Here is a 24,493-nt window from a genome sequence, read left to right as displayed (position 1 = left end):
TTTAAACCTGTTCTGTTTCAAGATTTGAATGAACATAGTGTTGACCCAAGGTCATATATATATATATATATATATATATATATATATATATATATATATATATATATATATATAAAATTCCCAACTTTATCTCAATTCTCAATAATGTAACTATTATTTAAGGGAATAAACAAGTGCTTGGAAATCGATTAGCAAAGACCGGTCAGAGAGCACGGGGAAAACTTGCCACGTGAAAATCAGAGAATGCGAAAAAGGAAATCAGGACTAAAAGTATCAATTAATTAATTTGCAAAACTTGGAGTCAATATGTTCAAAGAGTCAGATCTCAGAACGAACCCTGATGTGTGTGTGCATCGCAATCGCGGATTCACGGTTTATGAGATGCGAGTGTTTTTATGGGAGCGATTCTGCGTTTAAATAACGCAAACGAATCTTCAACCTATCGTATATTGTCTAGTAACAACAAAGATAAAAAAAAATGTAAAAATTGTGTGGCAATAGTCCATAATCATTTCATTTTTACTTAAAAAATAAAATACTGAGGCAGAAGCAACTTAACGTCAAATTTAAAAATACAATTCCACAGAGCTGCTTCACTTGGTGTAAAAAACGGAAATTATTATTATTATTATTATTTTGACCTGAACAGAACATAAGGGCTAATAGCGATTAGTGTGGCGCGATGGAGCTGTTTGGAGGCCTACAGTTAAGAAGGTGCTCTTACTATCTTTCTAGCTCTCTCTCTCTGTTTCTATCTATCTCTCTGTCCCTCTCAGTAGTGCGAGTGTGTGGTGCTCTGCATCAGCTGCCTCATACTTACTGTGAAGATGTTGGAGCGGCGTTTGGACTGCTTGCGTATGGGCGTGGGCGTGTTTGAGGCAGCGATGGTCTCGATGCGCATCTCCCGCTGCCCCATGCTGGGGGTGGAGGGCACTGAGGAGGAGTAGTCACTGAATGGCGCGCCCCCTCCGTTAGCAGCCTGGGAGAGACAGAGAAAGAGAGAGAAAAAGAGAGAAAAAGAGAGGAGGAAGGACAGAGGGAAAGGCAGAAAAAAGAGAGGACAGAGAGGCAAGGAGACAGAGAGAGGGAGAAAGAGAGAGACAGAGAGAGAGAGAGAAAAGCAGACACGGAGAAAGAGAGGGAGAGATGGAGAAAGAATAGCAGGAATGAAGACACCAAGAAATAGTAAGGGGCAATAGGAAGAACACGAGCGTGACAGAAGTAGAGAGACATAAATAGAGAGAAGGAGAAAAAGAGTGAACAGGAGGAAGAAAGAAATCAACATGGTGAATGAACGAGAGTGCCAGAGATTGAGAGACACAGGGAGAAAGGAGAGATTAAAATAAATAAATAATTTTTTCATTTATTGCCGGTTATTTTGTCGTCTGGAGAGAATACCACAACTGAGCCTCTTTCTGTAATGTCTGAAAGCTAAAGACGCGTTTAGATCGAAGATGCCTTCTCGTGACCATCGTAAAACACTCATTTGTATTTCCGCAACCTATTTTATGGCGATTTAGACAAAAGTTTGGGGATATTATCTTGAGAAATCCATCCACGACCAAGTGTTAACCTCCTCCTTTTTTCATTTTCGACGGCTTCAGACTTTTGAAAAATGTTATTTCACAGTATGCCCCTCGTTAATATTCATGATTTTATGCATGAAATCTTTCTGACCTACTGTATCATTGCCTCTGACGCAAAATATGGAGCGAAAGGCAACAATATTGTAGAAGACTGAAGAGTTGAAGAGAAATAAACAAAAAAAAGAAGAAGAAAAGATACATCTTTCTCATGCATAATTTGTCTTTATAGGGGTGCCAATAATTTTGGAACACTTGTTTTCGAGAACAAAACAACACTTTTGGAAAAGAGTGTATCTCGCTGTTTAGATTTGATTTGAACCATTGTGTGTTTGGTTGGTTTTTTTTTTTCTTCTTCATTCTGTTTCATCTGTTTTGCATATTACTATAAAAGGTGCCAATAATTTCTAACCGACTGTAGATGGACTTCATCTTGTAGCTAGATTAAAGAGCATGTTTGTTTTTTTCTACGCACAGCCAGAGCAGCCACTCTTTAGCGCCTTCTATAGGCTCTACACAGTTTAATTTTTTTTTTGACAAGGCTCTCACTGGCTCAACTACCACCACCGTGCTTCACTTTTTAAAAGATTTTTCATTTGTAATTATTTTTCAAACTGTATTGATTTTTTACTATTGAATTATCCACTTCAATATTATGGGATGTTTTGTGCAGATTCATATCAAAACAAATAATTCCAATTATACTACAATATGCGAAATGTGGGTAAATTTCAAGCAGGGAGAATACTTACGCAAGATTCTGTACTTAAAATATTACAAGTTCTATAAGAATATTTGTCGTGAGTGTGTCCGAAATGTTTTTCTCGGATCCCTGCTCGAGTCGAGGTTGGGCTCACCTGGTTGAGGTGTACGGAGGGAATGGCCGCGGAGGGGACGGACGTGTGGCTAGGCGAGTTTGGCAGAGATTTGCACGGCCCGATGGCCAACTGCTGCTTCTTCCTCAGTGCCACCACCTTCTGAGCGACTGCGGACACATATGCGGATTCACACGTTATCACAGTGCAAAACATGCGATACAATCACAATGGCTAGGCTCATAGAAAGTGAAAAGTAAAGAACAAACGTTTTCCTTTGCTAATTTACTGGTGTAATTGTGCTTGTTATGGTATACGCTAGGTTCAAATAGAGGCAGCACATAGGAAGTCATTTACTGTCTGAAGTAATGATTATGGACATTAATAAACATAAATCCTCTCAGACATCCTGTCAGGTTAACGCATATTAGCTAGCTGGCTAGAGTTACTAGCAAAGTAATTATGAATATTCATATAACTTAGGCTAAATCCTCTTAGATACTCTGTGAGGTTAGGGCAAGTAAGGGAACTCATTAGTGTTAGTAAAGAAGAAATATAACACGCTAAATCTTATCAGGTACTCTGTCAGGTTAGCTCATGTTAGCTAGCTAGCGTAAATGAAGATTATTCATATTTTTATTTATATAAACACACTAAATGTGTGTTCCTAAATGTGTTAGCACATGTTGGGTAACTAACTAGTATTGCTATTGGTAAAATTGATGAATATTTAGAAATAAATCTTAAATCCTCTCAGATATTCTGTCATGTTAGTGCACGTTAGCTAGCTGGCTAGGGTTACTAGAGAAGATTATGAATATTTATGCAACTTAAACTTGAATCCTCTCAGATATTCTGTCAGGTTAGCATGTTAGTTAGCTGGCCAGTGTTGGCGGAGATGATTATTCATATTTATCTGAGGAGGCTGGTCCACAGAGGCAGAGGAGGATGCACCTTACTATTTTTGAGTGGCGAGTGGGAGATAAATAAATAAATAAACAAACAAACAAACAAACAAACAAAAATATACATATATTTTTAATTTTAAAAAAGTGTAATTGGTTTTAAAAAACCATTACCAAATCTCAGTATCATTTATAAATAATTTCTTTCTTCTTTGGAAAAAAAACACGATTGAAATTCTGATAAAAAAAAATGCTTCAACAGCGACACCTGCAGGCCAAGGGGAATTGGCAGGTTGTCAATTAGTCTTTTTCCCCCCTCATGCTAATCTGTAATTGGCCAAAAGTAGGTAAAATGATGCTCCAATAGAGGACCTCCTCCCTAACCAATCAACAACCACAATACAAGATTGACATCGCGTTCGTCCAATGATAATTTCCCAATTTCATCTTCACGTCTCTACTCTCTATTGTACGTGCTTGTGACGAACTGGTGGTAAAGCGACTCTTTCTAAGACGTGGTCTGCAATTTGGTATGTACAATATTGCTGTATCGTCGTATTACTGTATGATTATTTGTACAAAGCTAGCCAACTTGTGTACAAGAACCGATTCTAGCAGTAAAATGGATAAATATTTAGGAATAAAGCTTAAATCCTCTCAGATATTCTGTCAGGTTAGCATATTAGCTAGCTGGCTAGTGTTACTAGTGCAGATAATGAATGAATAATGAAAGATTATGAATATTTATGCCACTTAAACCCTTTCAGATATCCTGGATAGTGTTAAAGGTGACAAATTATATATTTTACACACACAACACACTAAATCCTCTCAGATTCTCTGTAAGGTTACCTAACTGTCCAGTATAGTTAGCATTAAAATGTATGAATATTTACAAATAAAGCTTAAATCCTATTAGATATTTTGTCAGTTTAGCATATTAGCTAGCTGGCTAGTGTTAGACTTGCAGCTCTGAGGAATACTTTTATAGTTAGTTAATATTGCTGTACCCTCATACTACTGTATTAAAAATTTGTACAAATGTAGCCAACTTGTGCAAGATAACAAATTTTGGCAGTAAAATTGATAAATATTTAGAAATAAAGCTTAAATCCTCTCAGGTATTCTGTCAGGTTAGCACATTAGCTAGCAGGCTAGTGTTATCAGTGAAGAGTAGGGATAGTTACCTCATGTTAGCTAGCTGGCTAAAGGAATACTTTTATTTGGCTAGAATTCTTCCATTTGAAAACGTATCCTTAAAATGTTTTTATTTTTTAAAAATCTTCTGAATGAAAACGTCCAGTATAACATTGTGTTATTACATTACTGAGGTAAATCCTGGAAATGTTTATCAGTAGTTTATGAATAGCTATAATTGCATATTTCCTTTATGTCACCTTTTTTTGTTGTTTGTTTATGTTCATCGTCATTAAGCACTTTATCTTGGTCAGGGTCATGAACCTTGAGTCAGGAACACTGGGAACATTCATTTTAAATTGAAAAAATGATTTTATATAATTTCTTTACTAAAGCCCATGGGAGGCACACGCCAATGAGACATCCAACCACTAGAGGGTGTACTAACCCCACACATCATCATATCCCACCCATACACTGCGGCATATCAACACAAAGCCCCATTAAACTTCAGGAGATGCCGGTCGTCCATCATAACACGCATTATTCCCTATAATTAATTAATTAGTTAATTATTCTAACAGTTAAATCCGGCATTGATTTGAACTGCTCTGTGCACAGACATGGAGAAATATCTCGTCTTTCTCTGCAGCTACGTAATGCCTTTAAACCCCATGGTGCATTTATTACTATTATTATTTTATTTTATTGTTTTACAATTTTTATTAAACATGTTCTTCCCTAGAAGCTCATTTATCATGTACCTCATCCGGTATCCATTTTAAACTTAGGAACGGTACAGGAGATTGGGGTAAAAATGCAGTCGAGGCACCGAGAACGAGGGAATTAGTTGCAGCATAAGCGCTCTACTGTTATGAGACACCAGAAGATTGCAGACGGATAATTACTGCCGACGAGCGCATACGGAGAGCGGGGAAAATAGAGAAATAAGTAAGCGATTAGAGCCTGCCGTCAGTCTGAATGCTCTGGAGTGTACATCAAATACCTTCTTTTAATTATTTCAAGCGCAGCCTAAGGACTCGATTAAGCGCGGCGAAGAAACGCTAGCCATCACCGTCCGGCTTAGCCATAAAGAAATACAGAGAGGAAGCAGGCACTATGAGATCGGAGAGCACGCCGGTAAACTTCGACAGTTAAAACAAAGCGTCATTTTTATTTATATATATATATATATATATATATATATATATATATATATATATATATATATATATATATATATATATATATAAAAAACCTGGGCACAAAGGTATTATTATCTCTAGAATGACGGTGCTTATCTGGGATCAGCAAGTTCCTGGCCATTAAATCATATTAGCAAGGACATAAAAAAAAAAGTAAAAAGGAACCAGGATTAGTGGTCTTACTCTGAAAACAGGTGGAAAGACTAGGCTATAATTCCTACGTGAAGACTATTATTATTTATGATTTATAGCTGTGTGTGTGTGTCAAAACTCCTAAGTGCTATTTTGGAGTTACAAAGAGGAAGCTAGAGACGGTGGAGACCGTAGAGACGACGCCAGTAAAAGAAATCCAAAGATGCCTGCTCCGAGCCAATCAAATCCTCATCTTTATTTTATTTTTTTTTAAAGCGCTACGCAAATGCTTTAGCTCGTTAGAACCGTTCACCACCGTGCTTCACATTATTTTGCAATCTGTTGATTTTTCCACAGCGCTACAATAATATGGGCTAATTTTTGTGTAGGTTCACAACATATAATTCCAGTTAAGTCCCAGGATGGTTGAGGGGGATGATTATACAATATGCAATTCAGTGTTGTTTACAGATAAAACAAGGTTCCATAAAAAGGATTTCTGCTGTGAGCATGTTTTTTGAAGGATCTGAGCTTCACTGGTCTCATCGCGGTTACATTTGGGTGTCTCACCATCCTGGAAGACTCTCTCCACATTGAGGCCATACGTGGAGCAGGTCTCGTAGTAGGTGGAGCGCTTCAAGTCGTTGGAGAGCTTGCGGGCACGGGCGTCATCAATTACTCGCGGGTTGGTGGCACTGATGGCATCTTGACAGAGGAGAGAGAGAAAGAAGAACACATGAAGTCATGTTCAGCATGTTTTTGGGAAACCGCGAGCTCGTCGACACCGGGGTTTTTCTTGTGTACCGAGAACAACGGAGCGCTGGAGGTTGGCTTAAATTTGTATGAGGGTGGTGTTTAATAATGGAAAAACAGAGAACAGGTGGGTCGTGACTCACCCTGCGTGCCCACCAGCACCATGGGCACCTCAGCCGTGTTCCTGTAGCTGGACAGGCGCAGAAAGTAGTTATAGACCGTCTGGAAACTGATCTCGTCCTCCAGGCTGAAGACGAACACCACGGCGTCCACCCAGGCAGCAAACTGAGCACACGAGTGAGCAAACGCAAGATTTTATCTGGAAACCTAGTCAAGATCGTGTACACATTTAATCAATCGTGTCTCCTTCACTGCAGCAGAAGATAACATTTTGATGAACCCCTGGTTAGCATGTGAAGGAGCATTTCCAGAGGCCATGACCACAATGTTAGCATTCTGGAAATACAGCTAATCATTTATTACCATAATGCAAAGCCCATAATAGAAGTACACCTACGAAGAAGCGCTAATCATTCATTAGCATGATAAAAGAACAGCTAATTATCCATTACCATAATGGAAGAACAGGTAATCATTCAATAGGTAATCATTCATTCAACAGCTTGTAGTTCATTACCGCAATGGAAAACATTCCTACACTGCAAGAGCAGCTAATCGTTTATTACCATAAAGAAAGGACAGGTACTACGGTATTCATTACCATAATGCTAGCTTAATGGAAGAACAGCTAATGGAGGTAACAGAAGCTGAAATCACTCGCCCTATTCCACCAGGAGGCTCGCTCGCAGAACAGTTTCCATCAGCGTCTCCACCCCCGCTGTTCCGCCGCGAGCCTCCGGCGCATGTAATTAAGACGAGCCGTCGCAGGCTGTGTATCATTTTTGAACCAGGAAAACAGGGACCAGAACGAAACGTGCCCCGGAAGACGGCATGGAACGAGCGCCCAAAAAAATCATTACATCATTCCTTTTGTGCGGCCGCTCGCCTCGTTCCCGACATCGCCGTGAGCCAAATCCAAACGAGGACCGGGCGAGCGCGGTTTCCCGAAATCTCCCAGAGGTCATTTTAATTCGCCGCACATCTTTCAACCGTTCACGTGCATTTAGTGCCGAAAGCAATTAGCGACGGACTGCGTTCGAAGGCTGGTAATGGCGTTCGAAGGCTGGTAATGGCGTTCCTTTATAACGAACGCGCTGCCGAGGGGCTTGTAAACGGCTCCCTTTTTACAAATTTGACCAGCTGCTGACGCAGTTCACCGAGAGGAACCTTCATGCTTAAAAGGAGAACACGCAGAATATATCTGCCATATGAAATATTTGTCAGGTCATTCGCGGTTCTACGAGACGACAAGTCTGATGGCGCTGGAGGCTGAAATGTTTTAGCAGACTATGGAGGTGAGAGAGCATCACTCTCTTTAGGTACAGAAAAAGCGAGGGTTGAGACCCGCTGCACCACTGTCAGCAGGTAGTCCAACGGCATTGTGGGTAACGTCGGGAAACTGTTCACCAAGAGACATTTAAAGCAAGACGCCAAGACTTTCATCGTTTCATTTCATTCAAGATCACATTTAAATATTTTAAAAATGATTACGTCGTTCTATCATAGTCGTACCTGAAGCTCAGGAGGTCCTCCTTCGTCTCGGATTAGCAGCAGGTAGCTTTGTCCATCCACCACAATCTCCTTTTTAAACCTTCCTCCTGTGACAGAGTACAGCAGGCAGAGGCAGTATTACATTCGAGTACCTGACCGACACGGCTAAAAAGTGATAGCTAGCATAATGTAACATATCGCGAGCTAGTTAGCTTTAGTAGAGACTGAACCAAACAAGCAAGCATTGTAAATATTGTGCCAGCTGTTGCGCCCCATCCTCACTTCAGGCGTCAAATCCAACTTTTCTTAATCCAAGTTTCTCGTGATAGGTGATGTAGTGAACTAGCAAGAAAGATTTAGTGTTCACGCATAACCGCGTGATTCATCCGTGCACGAGAATTAACTCGACTAGTAAAATAAATAAATCGTTCTCCGTCGGCATGTGTATTATAGCATGTGGTGGGATTTCGAATGACAAATGTGGACCGATTTCTCCACCATGATGATGATGATGATGATAATAATAATAATAATAATAATAATAATAATAATAATACATTTTATTTGTAGAGCACCTTTCCACAGCTCAAGGACACATTACATTCTGATTAGAGACGCACCGATACTAAATCTCTCAGCCGATACGATAAGCGATTATTCAGAGTGATATCGGCCGATACCGATAGTTCTGCCTTTTATACCGTCTTTTAAATGAATAATAACTAATCCCACATTTGTGAAGAAAACCCAAATTAAAAACTTTTTTCTCCATTTCAACAAGTTGTTTCACAGTAACTGGTCTCATAAACAGAACACACATTACTCTAATTAACATCAACACATGAACTCAACTCTGAAGATTAAAGTAAAATTTTATTTGAACTTATTGAATGTTATTAATTCCTATTAACATTGACTGAATTCTAAAAAAAAACCTCACATTCACGATCCACAGACACAAGCATTTCTACTTCATCTACTGACATCAAGCTGGTAATATATATCAACTTTTTTATATATTAACATTAACTTGATATATATCAGTGTTTGTATTTCATATAATAAATCTACAAATATATTTGTTTCTGTGCAGTACATACACTTGTCATTTAAATCTTTCAACGGTGTACTGGCCCTTTAATTAAAGGCAAAAAAATTCATTAGACTCGACGCTGAAACTCGCGCTTCACTGCTGCTCACTTCCAGTGTAAAATGTTATCAGTGCAGAGATTACACACATATAATCGGCCCTGAACATCGGATGTTTTTAAATTATCGACCCATAGGGTGAAAAACTGCACATGGGTGCATCTCTAATTCTGAAATACGATGGGTGGGGTTACTCGCTTGTTTGTAATTCTTATTAAGACACATGGTGTAATGAAGTCTAGAGCCTTGGAAAACATGCTTATTATACAGTATGAAATATTTTCATCATCTGCTGCGATACAAATCCAGCCCCCCCCCCCCCCCCCCCCCCCGCCACACACACAAAAAACAACCAGATGGCGCACACACTCAACGCTATCATTTATTCAGGAGCCTTTTTCATCCCTTTATTTGCTACTTTTCCATCATGCCAGGAGGCAAGTCTTTTTTCCCTAACCCTTTCTAGAAAGCTAAATAAGCAGACTATTGCTATTCTACATGGACATGAAAATTGGGGTCAGAACCTCAATCAGGAACTGCTGCAGAGAGCACTGCAAGGTTTGGAATTACATTCCTGTTGCCATAATCGTGTTCTCCCGCACTGAGAGCTCAGGGCCAGCAACAGATCAGAGTATAACGAATATGATCCGATCGCGTTTCCAGCACGTAAATGATGTTCCAGCAAGATACGAGGGTCAATTGAAAATTTGCACGCCTCTTATTCTTGTTTCTAGAGACGGCGTGGTCCGTGCTGTCGCAGCCGCTCCACATTAAAGCTCAGCGTATTACGATGCTTTTCTGTTCAACACGGTTGTAAAGAGCGGTTCAAACGCATCGATGCCAGCACTGAAATTCTCCCATGCAGCTTCACATATAGTGTACACACACACACACACACACACGACTTCCTAGTGAGGCAGAAGGAATCTGATTTCTGTAGTCGATATCTGTTTCGTGTAATTGCGGTCGCAAGGAACGTCTTAATAACACCAGCAGATAATTATCATCTGGCTGAGAGGGCAAATCCTAACATGTCGGCTAAAGGCAAGCCCGATCTCATTCGCTCAGCCCTGCCTTAAAAAGAAAAAGAAAAATTAACACGTTCCACAAAATTGATGCAAGCAATAATAATAATAAATTAATGGATCAGTGCTCAAGAGCTAGACTGTTTTGTTCCCCCCAATCAACCTTTCAGTCACGAAGCCCGTGGATTGAAAACACAGTTTAGACCTTGACACAGCAAAAACAGCCCACAATCTCTGCCTGACCCTCAGTTGCTATAGCAACACCGCAGCCAGCGAATCGGAACGCCCATCACCGCAGCAGCAAATCCACGGGAAGATCAGATCAGAGTAACAGCAATATTCGTTAATCAAGCCGTTTCTGTGACGGTTTACAATAGAGTTAATCGGGCAGCTCGAAGGTTCCGAGTCCAGTCACATTTTCTGACAAACAGCTTATAAGATACATCCCCGCTGTTACTATTAATAATAATATTATAAGCTGTTAAATCTGTGAGAAAACAGAAAACTGCATGAAGCACTGCTGAACATTCTCGCCAGTCATAAATGATAAAATCATCTGGGCGCAGACGCTGGCTGAAACAAGCCGAACATGGTTTTTTGTAGAAAATATATAGAAAACGGGATGGGGTGGGGTAATGAAGCGGCATTACTGTTAACATCACGTATAAAGTGTCTTATTCCTCTCGCGCCGATGCAATATACGAACGTTTAAAGTTGATTTAGTAAAAAGAAAACGCACACGTACTTTTAAACATTGTAAACATTCTCTCCCTTACTTTCTCTCAATTCTGATTGGTCAGAAGGTGTCGATGAAATTGTTTCCAGCACCTAACTAACTAGCACCACCTCAGACAGTCGTTCGACTGAGAGAACTCCCGTTAAGGCGTTATCGTTTCTATAGTAACGAGTTACAAGAAAGGTATTTGTACGGCCAACGTCATCTAGATCATCTAAATACGGTAGAGCGTAGCATCACCGCGGTTCCCTCGACAAAAAAGCCACTGGATTGTTCCACTGGATTTTGGATTGCTGCAGAAAATTAGCTTAAAAGTTTAGGATTTCTTACACGGTTTATTCATGAAGATAATCTTCACAAACGAACACAACGTTTATGAATTTTGAAGCTTTGAAATTTGAATTTTGAAAAAAAACGGAACCGGAAGTGCTAAACTGCTAAAACCGGAAGTGCTAATATGCTAACTCATTTCCGGGTTTTAGGACTCGTTCCTGCAGCACTCTATACTAAACAAATAAAAACAAAACGTTGCTGTTATTTAACAAAGAAAAATAGTAGTCGACGTTTTCTGTAAGGAGTTGTTTTATATTTTATTTACGGTTTACGGAAAGCGTCTCCGGCCTCGGCGCTTCGTAACAGGAATCGTTCGCAAGTTGTAAAGAAGAACTCGTAAAGAAACTCGCTAACCTCGGGGTGTTCACAGAAACTCTGCTGATTATTTTCCTGTAATAACACGACACGGGGTGGTTTATTCCTTATGGAGACCAGGTCCACCTTGGTGGCGTCCTTGGTGCGAGGTGTTATAATGAAATTCATTGAAAAGGTTAGCAAATGGAGTTGGGTATGATTACCAGCGGCAGAAATCCTACAAAACTGCCGAAAAACGAGAACGTAGAAGTGCAGACTTTTAATAAACACACTCCCTCGACAGGATGGCGCTGAGACAACGAAGCCCAACAAATCCAAGAGGAATAATTCTGCCATGACGTCTTTTCTGATGAACATCAAGACGATTCGGGGCGAAGCAAGAACAAGTCTGAAATGAATCACCTTTTTTTTTTTTTTTTTTTTTTTTTTTTTTTAGAAAACACTTCAGTGTGTGGACATCGTGTCAAACCCCAGGTGAGCTTTAACTACACTTCCTTCGTACAGATCAGTAAACTTTCTCCAGCCAGCGTTCTCTCGGGGGGAACCCAGCCCATAATAATCTCACACACACACACACATACACACACACACAGTGTTGTGATATGAGCAGCAGTGTCGCACAGCGGGTTGCACTGACCTCAAAAACAAATCACATACAACAGTTCATTGCTCCAGTCATGTCCACTCACCCTCCGGAGACTCCTCCTGGACATATGTTCCTGTCAGGTACCGGTGCACGAGGGCCGACTTCCCGCTGGAGAGGTTACCCACAATGCCCTGCAACACAATACAGCAATGTCATGGAAAAAAAAGCAGTGTATTCAAATGGAACAATAACACATTAGAAATAAGAACAATTAGGAGACACTCAAATTTAAAGCTGCATTTTTTTTGCCACATGATCTGGTGTTTTTATTTATTTTTGGGCCTGGTGGTTGTACTTGGTAACGCTAGCTGAACTTTACTGGCCACTCTAGGGGCGGAGCTTTGGGAACACAGGCGGAAATTGGGGCGGGCCCGAGCAGTCGAACCCGCCTACTTAACTGTCAGAGACTTAATTTTAAAAATACCCTTTTTTTTTTTTGGCCTAACGCTCCTTTAAGTAAAAGTACCACACCTTAGTAGGAGATGTTCTCCTATATGAATATAACCTGAAAATAATTCATTTGCTTCTGTTTTCTTTCACAAACCTAGTAAAAATGCACAACCGAGGCATTTTAAGAAAATTGCCAATTCCCGTAATGTCCGTAAAACACACACGAGCGCTGAATCTTTTCACCACGAATCATTACTCATCTAGGGAAATGACTCGACGTTTCAGGAAATAAGGTTTAAAAACGATTTAAACTCCATACGGATAGATTCCAGCTTTGACTTTTGAAAAACACACCAACAAATGCAACGACAACAAAACTGATTTCACAGCAGAACTAGTGGAGGTTCATTCAGTTATAGAACCGTGGTTAGATAGGTAACCTAACATTTAAATGTATTGAATAAAATTGTTTGGTTGGTTTAGTTACGATGAGCAGTGGTCGTGTTTGTTAGGCCTCGGGGAGGAGTCGCAGCAGGGGTAGCAGCATAACACGTTTACAGCAGTAGCGGCGTTAGCGAGGTGGTTGGGAAAGTTTAGAAATGGTACGAGAAACACTGGAGTAAGGAACAGGACTTGGTAAAAGATAGAAAGACGGAGCAGAGAGATAACAGTCCACTCGTACACCATGACTGACTGTGAAACCATGACAACACAACAACCCTACGTCCTACGAACAGCTACATGTTTAACATGAATTTGATATTATATGTGCAAAGTCTGGTGAAAGTTCAGTATGCGTCAGTGAAAGACTTTCTGACTTTATTTAGGAGGTCGGAACTGCGTGTGGAAAATGTGGCACGAATCGGGGACCTTGAGTTGAATTGGCACGTTACGTCATTCGGGATGGCAGATGCTTGTCTCTGGGGACTTCTGTACCTTTTAAAGATCTAGATCTTTCCCAACTGTTAGACTGTTTGCTAGTGAAGGTTTCCAAAATGAAGAGACAAAGAGAATCCTTTACCTTGTATGGAGCCATACGTCTGCACACGTAGACACTCACACACAAGCATGGACAGACGGGCTTCGGTAACGTACTAAAAATCCGTTCTATGTTTACTGGTATGCTGCCAGCGTCTTCCTTTTATTCATTATTTATTTTCACCAGGTATGTTCTTTGATGTTAAGGATGAATGTTTTTTTTTTCTTTTTTCTTTTTCCCCCCCTGCAATTCTCATGCACTCAGAGTGGAAGCTCCATGCTAGGAATGTGGGTTTGTTGCGCCAACATCTCTAACGGGGGCTTCTCAAAAGCTGACACGATCCCCCTCGGGATCCGTCGCGTCCTTTTTAGGAATAAAGTGGAAGATGTCTCGAAAGAACAAAAGACTGTGGCACTGCAAACATCCCCTCTTCCCCTCCCTTCTCTCCAGGCCGCAAGTGGGTGATTAATCCGAGTTCGAGCTTAATTACAAGGATGAGAATGCCGCTCAGGTCTTAACAAGGCTTAAGGAGCTGCGATCCTTCATAGCGATCCAGGCACAAACGCACTCCTGATTGTGTGAGCGGCGCCTCGAGGCTTCGATTGGAAAAGAAGGTTGCCTCAGAGCGTGATTGATTTTTAAATGTTTTCTCAGCATGGCTTCTTCCCCTTCCTCACCCACCCTCCCCCCACCCCCCCACCCCCCCAGCCGCATGGAAAAGGAAATCCTAGCGAACTGTTTTACCACAATTTCCAAACACGTGTCTGCCATTTGTTCTGTTTTTTAATTCCGGACAAGAAAACAATGAGGCACAAGTCAAGTGTCAGCACCACCTTAATTTTTTAAACCAACCAAAGAGCCCAGAGTCCCGCCTTCCTGTTTTCTGTTGGCTCACAAAACCACAGCACGTCCTTTCCCCTTCAGTGAAATAGCTTTCCTTTATTCACGTTTTAGCTTTAAAAAAGCAGAAAACCATTCCAAGTCATTTTCAGGTCTCATGTATCGCATGCATTTCTCAAGAATCCAAAATGATTACATTTTTACGTCTAAACCATAAATATTGGCACTTGCGGTTAAAGGAAACATTAACACTCTACATCGTTCTGATTAAAAAAAATTTAATGACCAAATAAAACTGCAAAATTCATACCCTGACGGTTTTGTGTGTGAGGAGAAACGCTTGAAGCTCTCTAATGACTGATGCAGATGAATGGCTTTCAGAAACTGTCAGGCGTATAACCTGAAAGTGCCACTCAGCGTCAGCGGCACATCTGCCCTGCAGTGTCTCAGCACCAGCCGCGCGCTACGATCGACAGAGTCAAAGCCGTGTAATTTCATCTACAACTCCTTTCGCTCATCCTACAGAGAATCGCCTAATCACGCCTTCAGAGAAAAGAAACCATTCTCCAGAGCTCGACTTAACGTTCATTTCTTCACATTTGTTTGGTGAAATCAATTTTATACAAAAGCAACAGATGTGTCTCTCGTTGATCAGAATTTCCTTTTCATTTGATTAAAGCATTCAGCTTTATGATCTAAACACATTTAAAACTTATGCCTGTGCATAAACTTACCACTTTGAGCTCTGGTACTGATCTACTCAATGTCCACTCCTGACTGTTGACAAAGGAATCTGTAGAAGCGAAGGGGGGGAAAATCAAGAGTTAATTTGCAATATAAAATCATTTTAATCATGGTCATTTAAAAAATAATAATAATAATAAATGTATGACAGCTATAATTCAAAAGTTTATTTCAAAGTAGGTGACGGAAATGGCCCACGATCCACCAGCATTTTAGTCACGTTTACCTATAAATTCCTCACACATCTCTGCTCGGCCGAGATAAAGCAGCATTTGCAATAGGATACAGGCGTAATACAATGTCCAAAATAAAAATTTAAAAAACGAGAAGCTGTGGGGTGATGAGTCCAAACATGTTGAGCCCTCACCGTCACGCTCTCTACGCAGCATCGCAGATACTCTAAACTAAACGCAAATGCCTGTGTAAACTGATCCCTCAAAAAGAGATAAAATGTTTAGAGAAAATATCACGGTTCCGGTAGAGGGTTCAGACAGTGTGTCTCCACAGAGCAGGTGAAAAAGCCACACGGCCCACACACACACACAGGAGCTTTTCTACGACAGCAGCCTACACACAACGCTTCATGGCACTTGTGGTAATTGCCACCGGTTTGTTTTTCCTAATCTTTCCTGTAATGTTATTTCCATTATGGCTCCTCTAGCGATGTGACAAGAGGCTGAATCAGCTATGACTGTCGCTCCGATTACAGCCTACCAGTGCTATTGAGGAGAGGTGCTTAATGCTAAATGGCTAAATACACTGTTAAAAAAGGGGGGGGGGGGGGGGGGGGGGGACAAGTAGACGTGGGTGTGTATGGAAATTCAGTGTCACAAAATTCGAAAATATTTTAGCCATGATTAGTGTACATCAAATAACCAAGACATTGTTTTGTTATCGTGTTAGCTCTGCTCATCCCAGACTAGCATCTGTCAAGAAATTGCTAACAATCCACAAAAGACTTTCTACTTAATATCATTTCAGCCCACAGAGTTTATATCAGAGTCCAAAAAATAATCTCTTTATTTACACCACAATGTGCCAAAAAGGTATACCCTGTGTGATTTTTTTAAAAAGTGTGGGTTTTTTTTTTTTTTTTTTTTTAAAAGTACAATATTATTAAATTATCCTATCATGAGCAGTCATATCATGAGCCATTTGCTATATGATTAGCACATTCCAAACATGTGAGGGGAAAACACCAAGCGAAGATGACTCAACACACATCACACAGCGAAACAATCCCCAAAGGAGAAATCTTAGTTGCCTTATTTTCAAAATGTTTAGCAGGAACACCTGTACCACTGCACATTCATTCACTTATTCAATCAGCCAATCATGTGGCAGGAGAGCCATGTATAAACCCATGCAGATATAGGCCAAGAGCATCAGTTAATGTTCACGTAGAACATCACAATTTGGGGGGGGTGTCTCTATGATCTTAACGTCTTTGACTATGGCGTGGAAGTTGGTGCAAGGTTGAGATTTGAAGAAACTGCTGATCATCTGGGATTTTTATGTGTAACTAATCGCTAGACTTTACAAAGAACGATGCAGGAACAAAAACGGCAGAAAAACCTTTCTGAGAGGTCAGATGAGAATGACCAGACTGGTTTGAACTGACTGGACGACCATCAAACTTAAATAACTACTCTTTACAACTGTGGTGAGGAGAAAAGCATCAACACATTGGCATTTGAGGCACACGGGCTACAACAGCAGATCACCACATCTGGTTCCACTCCTGTCAGCCAAGAACAGGAATCTGAGATGACAGTGGGACATTTCTCCATTCTTCAACCATTCAGATTCCTGTTCTTAGCTGACAGGAGTGGGACCTGATGATTCATAGAGGTTACTGAATAATGCGCAAAGATAAATAACGACATAATAAACCAGAACTTCTTAAGGTTGACGTTAACCAGTCTTCTCTCAAAACAAGTTAGCATCCTTTCATTTTCTTTTACGAGCTACAGAGTTCTTCATCTCCCGATGTTCTTGCTTTGTCTAGACAAAAATATGCGGGGAAAAGCTTGGCTTTGGTACGAGACCAAGGAATTCCAGGCTACCTCGAGCACCCCTGGTTAATTTTCAATCCCAAGCTGAAGCAAAGTGCTTAATGGGAACTCAATGAGGAAAACAAACAGCACGTTAACGTGGACAGAAACGTCACTGCCGTCTATCATAACCATGCATTTAGCTCCACCTTGCTATCTTTTGTTCGGCAGTTACATCACTGCAGGTTCAACAATACTGAATAACAGCCATGTAAGAATTTCACAATCACTTTATACTCAAATACACACGATCCAACTTGATATTACATTCAGGAAGTAAACTACGTAGGCTCAACCAGTCTTCACCCCGATCCAAGCAGAAGTAATGATATACTGGTTCAGCTTTTATCAAGATATCGGTGTTTGAATAAATCGCAGAGAAGAACTGAACCTCCGATAACAGACAAGTCTAAGTGTGGTATATGAGAAAGCGAACAAGTTTGGATGGAATTTACACTGTTGAATTCTATGTTCCAGTTCTCACTTGACTAGTCCAATTGATCAAAATACAGCATGAGTCCAGAAAGTTGTTGCTTGTCCTTGCCTCAGGTTTGTATCAAATGTTTTTTCTCTTTTCAACTCTGTAGGAATGACTCAGCTAGTATTATTCACAACGCCGCAATCAACCACGGGTCAAGGTGACTACGTATAATCGCTGCACAGTGCAATAGTACTGGCGTTCTCTCTTCTTTTTTCCCCCACTCTGAATAACAAGAGGCTTGCCTTGTGCTGACGTGGTAACCAGCAATAGCAAACAAAGCATGTCTCATCAGTCAAGGGAAAGGCAGAGCACATATGGTGGTGTTCTTACTTTTGGGTGGTGCCTACCACTTGATATCTCGACATCACCGATTCAGAACAGGGAACAATAGCCTAATGTTCTGGGGTCGGCTGAAATATCAATAACGCACAACGATCAGAGTAAGGCAAAAGTCATGACCAAAGTAAGGCATGGCAAACCGCATGCGAATGCCACCTTCAGTCTCACCCAGCCTTATGATACATTTTAGATGACAATCATTCTTTGACCACAAGTGCTAAGGTTTGGAAAAACAAGTGAGTCAGAGGCTTTAAGCTTCTGTTAGCTGAACGTGTCTGAAGCAAAGTAAAAAAAAAAAAAAAAAAATTTAATTATTACACGCGTACCCCAGAATTAAGGTAAAACAAAATTAAAGTCCTCAAAGCATCCATTTCTAATGAAATTAACAGGTAATTAGTGCTGCTTTGACGCAACAAAACTAAACAATGTGTGCAAGCTGACGAAGTTAACTAGAGCTATCTATGATCCTTGGAAACCCCTTCTTCAACACCACCAATGAACATGTATGTTAATGGTTAGCAGTCACAATACAAATTGTTTTTACTGGTTTGGCAAAAACATGATGTAGGTATTGACATTTTTTTTTTTTTTTTTTTTTTTTTTTTTTGGAGAGTCTGATTGGCACCAGATTTGCCAAGAATCTAATGTTTTTGAAACGGATTATCTCAGCAACGTTTATAAATGCCCGGAGACGGAGAATGGCTGAATCAGCAACATTGCTGCATTTCCGCGGAACCTCTCCGAGCCCATTTCCTCCTCTTCTGGCTAAGGTTCTGCTTTTTGTACGTCTTACATATGTAGAAAAAGTACAAATCGGTATATAATCTGTTGCTCTGATCTATTGGAGCTTAGATTTGTTGGAAACTGGCACATTGTCAACTGCACAAGTTTAAGCTGCCTAATGAAACAAAAAAACGCCTTATGAATTCCATAAACGTGTAGATTATGGAGTAATCAAGTCTGCTTTAAAATTCGGTGAGTAGGAAACTGTTTTTTGTTTTGATATGTAGAAAGTCGCAATCAAAGCACAAATTTTTGTACTTTATTACCACCCACCTCTGGTCTCAAGTACATCAGTGAAAGATTTAGTGGCCATAAAGCAAACATACGTTATTAAATATGACTTTCAAGCAATGATAGTCCAAAGTTCAGTGTCTGAGTTATGAAATACTGCTAAAAAACAAAACAAACTCGTACCGTTATCTTAAAAACAGCAAGTAAAGATGAAACTTGAAATCTGCAAGAAATTATTACATAGCCATGCATACCATCAGAGTTACTGTTACCAAACTGAAGTGGATTATTTTCCTTTAATTATTCCTCTTATACAGCAATTTGCCGAAGATTATATACAGCGCTGTGTTATAAAGACATTCACAGTCTTTGGTAGACTCTCAAGGACTCTGGGCTTTCATCACATGAGAACTTGAGACCTCTGCACTTCACCAGAGACTTCTCCAAATCCATTAACAGGCTCCTCGTCAATCAGGGGGCAGGTCAGGACAGGCGCACGGGGCCCAGCCTTCAAAGCGAACACACCTTAGCTTAGCGATGATTGCCTGCTTGATACCTTCTCAAGCCAGGGCAAAATCTCGGTCAGGACTGTCTCTATAGTTACGGCAGGCAAAATAAAAATCACAAGGCGTGCGCTTTGGCTCGAAAGTGGTACGTGCTAAGTGCTAGGATGGAATGGGATTCATGCGTACGAATTTATAATGTTGCAAAAAGACCATCGTTTGTGATGAGCAGCATTTCTGAGGTGTTTGAAACACAACTGGTTAAATGAGACTCGAGTCTCGTCTTGAGCATAGCTGCACTGATACAACACGCCGTTTTCAGGTGAGACGGAGAGTCTGTAAAGACGGAGTGTATTTTTAGGACTGAGAATGTGTTTTTATCTGCCACTGTGTCTATATCGGAATGTATTCACTGCAACGTGACTCATGTTGATACACACAATTCACGGCTTGCTGGCTGGAATACGCCACACGCCTTCTATGTGGAGAACCAAGATCCTGGGATTAAAACGTTGCCGTTTTCACAAGGATGCAAAAACACCAAATGTAGCCTGGAATGCAGCCCGGCTTTGGGAACATAGCATTTCCTAAACATGCGTGCTTTTTCTGTACTGAAAACCAATCAAGAGTTATACTACTGATCTCACTCTGTTTGTCTCTAGCTGGGGATGTCAGCTAAGCTTAGAAAAGAAGAAACTGATTGAAGATTAAGACTTAAAGACTTTTTTCCCCCCTTCAACCCGTTTTTCATTACTTATTCATTCTTTCATACTTTTATCAGCTAATCCTGGTGTCGATCCATTCACTATGTGCTATTCCTTAATCAGCGATGAAGATATGCATTTTTTTTTTTTTTAATCCTCATTAAAATTTGTGCATAATTTCAGTTTGGGAAACTTGTAATGCAAACCGCTTAGACAAATCTCATCTACTTAGAGTAGTGAATAATACATCTAAACCCTCGAGCCAAGCAATATCGTTTTATTAATTTCCCCCTGAATATTTCAGGCTCGTTCAATACTCCGAGGGTTTGTACTCTTCCGAGATGGGGAACCGAGGGGGCTGGATGGCTCGGCTCAGAGCGCTCACATATACGCACACACAGCTTACCTTGACCTTTGCTGAAATCAATGCCCTTTAATGTCTCTATGGTAACTGGCTTTTTATTCCAGGCTGGGGGATCGGTGCCAGGTAGTTTGCTTTCAGCACAGGCTTCAGATTTGTTGCCTTTTCTCTTAAAGCGACTAGTGATGAGCTGCCAAAAATTCGGCTCTGAAGACGTCGGTTTGAGGGGCTTGGTGAGTTTCGGTGGGGCTAAGGGGACCTCGATAACCGAGACTTTCCCTCTAGTTTGGAACTCTATTAACTGCTTGCCTCTCTGGTCCTGACTGTGCTCATAAGCAGGAGACAACGTCCTGCCAGTCAGATAAGAGAATGGCTTGCTGGACCGTGTCACATCTTCTCTCGCACTTGTCGTCCATGTTCTTTCTCGTACAGCATCTTGCTCTGGTTGATTACAATTCCGCTTGAGCCTGAGGCTTAGGCTCCTTCGCAGAGAGCTAAACCTCTTCTTTGGCCTATCTGGTTTGCTGCTGGTAGGTACTGAAATGGCTGCCGTCTCCTTATCCTGTGCCTGTCGGCCAAAGAGCCTCCATCGAAAGCCAGAGCGAGGCAGGCTCGCAGCGTCGCTGGAAGTGCGGTTGGCCAGTTCGTCTTGTGATCTACTAGCCTCCTTCAGCTCTAGAACGGTCATGCTAACGGGCCGAGGTCTTCCGGTTGTCTGCAGGGTTCGGCGTGGTAGGACCTCCTGTTGCGGATACGGGGGCAGCCGGAAAGAGGGAGGCATGTCTTGCTTGAGGCCATCAATTGTTCTCCTACATGTACGCTGTTGAAAACGGTTGATGTTACCCGTTTTAGATGAGGAGGAATTGGTTTCAAGCACACTGCTCGACTGAGAGGCAGCCAGCATGCATACACTGTGAGGTCTCTGTGACCTATACTCATGACCCACTGTCGTAATTCGTTGTTTTTGGGGCTCATCCAGGGAGCCATACATGCTCACCGTCTTCCTGCTGCTACCAACGTGTTTTACCCCAGGGTTAGACCTTCGCAGGACCACCACAGGGCATTCTGTTGTGGTCTCTCCATTATGGTATTCCTTTTCAGGTATGCAGCCCACGATAGTAGTGGTGTTAAAGTCCTTAATCCATGGTGTTCTCTTAATTGAGGCCGAATCAAAATCTGATATAGAGAACCTTAGCTTAGAACAGTCCTGCAGAAGTGCAGGAAACCGGTCTGTCCTCATTCCTGCCTCTTCCAACCTCCTCCCACTTTTTACCAGCCCACCTGTGCCGCTCAGGTGACACCACCTGCCGAGTCCCTACTCGGCTGTTCTCCTCCTTCGCTGCGGGCTGTGTCTGTGTTCCTCCCTCTTCCGCTTCTCCTTTCCGTCTACTAGCTTTGCCTCTCTGGGCTTGGCCTGTCGTATTTTCCAACCCTCCTCTCCGCCTCCAAACCTCCCATTCAAAAAGGCCAAGACCGGGTACGCAGCTTTTCCGGCTTGAAAGTGCTGAATTCTCATGGAATCAACTCTGCGCAGGACGAACAGTGCAATTTCTGCACACCAGCACAAGTTCAGTCTCGCAAGACCTCTCTTGCTCTTGCTCCAACACAAATCTGGCTGTGGCTGCTCAGAGACTTTCACCTCTAGGCCACATTCCAAACACAGCCATAATCCCTCACATCTGACATGTGAGGAAAGGAGACAAAAAGGCATTCAGACAAGCTTCAGCATGAAATCAGAAACACCTCCAACAACCCACTAAAAGCTACTTTTGTAAATAAGATGAGCAAAACCTCTCCTTCTGTTTTCATTTTATTGATTCTGGGGGAAGTAAAAGCCAATGTGGAGGGTGGGGGTATAAATATCTCCGACATGGCACTTACTGCAGTGGTAAGTGTATTATTAAATAGCAAAAAAACCGGCATCTTCTCATACGAGGATTCCTGGCACATTCCTTTATTTTCCAGCTCATGGCATGAAGAGAGGGCTGAACTCTGAGCAGTTTCTTGATTACCTCGTGGCAAAGTTTAAAGAAGAAATGGCTCCTACTGTGCACCCTGAGTATTTCCAGACTTATTGGACCTTTCTGAACAGTGCAGAAATCTATCAATTTGCACTAAAGGAACAATTACAAGATCCCAGCTAACATCGAAAGAGTGCTTAGTGTTTCTAAGACCCCCGATTAACTCCATCTCCTACCCCCCCCCCCCCCATTCACCTTAAATGATTTGGGAAATATTAAACAGTGGCTTCTTTTCCCAGTTCTGGATTAGGAAGAAAAGAATATTGGGACAGTTTTAGGTGATTTGTCTTTTTAAGGATTTGTTATGACAAGACCACCTTTGTGCAGTCCAGGTGGGCTGGATGAGAGACTTTGTTTTGGGATCAGGAGAGAGGGATCACTGACAAGGACTCACATGCTGTAGCATGGGAATGAAAGTTAGAACAACTTTGTGTGTTGGAAGGACAATGTTCTACCGAATGCAAGAATACAAACCAAAAACTTTTTACACTTACACTGTACTATAACGGTGTATAATATACTATATTATACATTGTATTACATTATTGTATTACGTTCTCCCATTATTTTTTTTTTGGATCTTAAACATCAGATGACCCATTTTTAGGGCTCATGGCAGAAAACCTGAAAACTTATTTCCAATGTTGCAATCGGTGACATCCAATCACCTCGTTATTCAAATACATCCAATCAGACAAAAAAAAAAAAAACAGTAACTTTTTTCTACATACCAGAAAGAATCAACTTAATCTCCAATGCAGTTGAGGACAGCACCATCAAGTGGTTTCCAAGAGTACTGTCCCTATCCATTTCCAAACCTTAAATTGTTCCGAATGGAATGGAAAGCCAAGAACAAGCAACACAAACGATGCCATGGAGCAGTCAAAGATATTGAAACACACAGTACGTTCAAAAACTAATTCTTTGTGGTGCCAACCAGAAGTCATCACAAGCTGGCAGAGGAAAAGTGAAGAGGAGACTGGTCCACAGATCCCCACAATCTGTGGCGTAATCCATCTTACTCCAGTATGACAGAACGTCCACCATCTGACAGGCGTGAAACCGGGAAGCTGGGAACAAATCTCCAACAAAGTCAAAGAAAATCTCTTCAAACAGCCCTAGTCATCGAATAGATCTCAATCTTCAGCAAATGCTCCTCATCACCTTTACTCATCCTACACGGAGAACGAAGGCATACCTTCGCTTCATTATCTTCCCTTCATTATCTTGCGTCATTCTTATCAGTACATTACCTTAATGCTCGTCATACCGGGTTGTTTGAAACTGCTGACAGAATTACATGGCTGTTAAAAGTCTAGACATCTACGTTAGCTCTTGTCCTTCTTGCCCACACAATCAGTATTAAGGATGGTTGTTTTTCAGATCTTTAACAGTTACACCAATACCTAGTAATTGTAGAAGTTTTCTGTGAAGAGATGTTTATTTTGCACTTTAAGGAGCCTCCAGTGTCAGCGCTTTGTAACAGCCAGAGGTAAAGCCAAAAACAGACCCACAAGGATTCGCATTCAAGCCATTCGGCACTAGACCACAGCCATGGTCAAGATCAAGCCCTAGAGCCAGTGTTATCTGGAGTCTAGGAACCAACAAGGATCCATGACACATACTGTAACATATGGGAGAGTACCTTTTGCTTCTCACCTGGATAGATTTGTCCTGTTCTCATGACAGGACTCTCATTCACATACACTTAGCACTAT

The 24,493-nt window shown here is 41.2% G+C and overlaps 1 protein-coding gene across 3 annotated transcripts in view; it reads right to left on the bottom strand.

Moving 5' to 3' along the window:
* The window catches only part of agap3 (ArfGAP with GTPase domain, ankyrin repeat and PH domain 3), a 133,237-nt gene that overhangs the window by 64,357 nt on the left and 44,387 nt on the right, over positions 1 to 24,493 (bottom strand). For 2 of the 3 annotated variants that reach the window (XM_017465345.3, XM_017465353.3), the window contains exons 2-8: positions 15,289 to 15,347; positions 12,389 to 12,476; positions 8,163 to 8,248; positions 6,674 to 6,815; positions 6,348 to 6,482; positions 2,441 to 2,568; positions 821 to 979 (exon numbers count right to left, since the gene is read on the bottom strand). In XM_017465345.3, coding sequence (XP_017320834.1) covers positions 821 to 979; positions 2,441 to 2,568; positions 6,348 to 6,482; positions 6,674 to 6,815; positions 8,163 to 8,248; positions 12,389 to 12,476; positions 15,289 to 15,347 — 797 coding nt within the window. Of the gene's footprint in view, positions 1 to 820; positions 980 to 2,440; positions 2,569 to 6,347; positions 6,483 to 6,673; positions 6,816 to 8,162; positions 8,249 to 12,388; positions 12,477 to 15,288; positions 15,348 to 20,799; positions 22,206 to 24,493 lie in introns of those variants that run through there. The other variant, XM_017465334.3, reaches the window with a different exon arrangement.

Source organism: Ictalurus punctatus, chromosome 1 (genome assembly GCF_001660625.3).
Source record: "Ictalurus punctatus breed USDA103 chromosome 1, Coco_2.0, whole genome shotgun sequence".
NCBI classification, from domain to species: Eukaryota; Metazoa; Chordata; class Actinopteri; order Siluriformes; family Ictaluridae; genus Ictalurus; species Ictalurus punctatus.
This window is presented reverse-complemented; position numbering and strand designations above follow the sequence as displayed.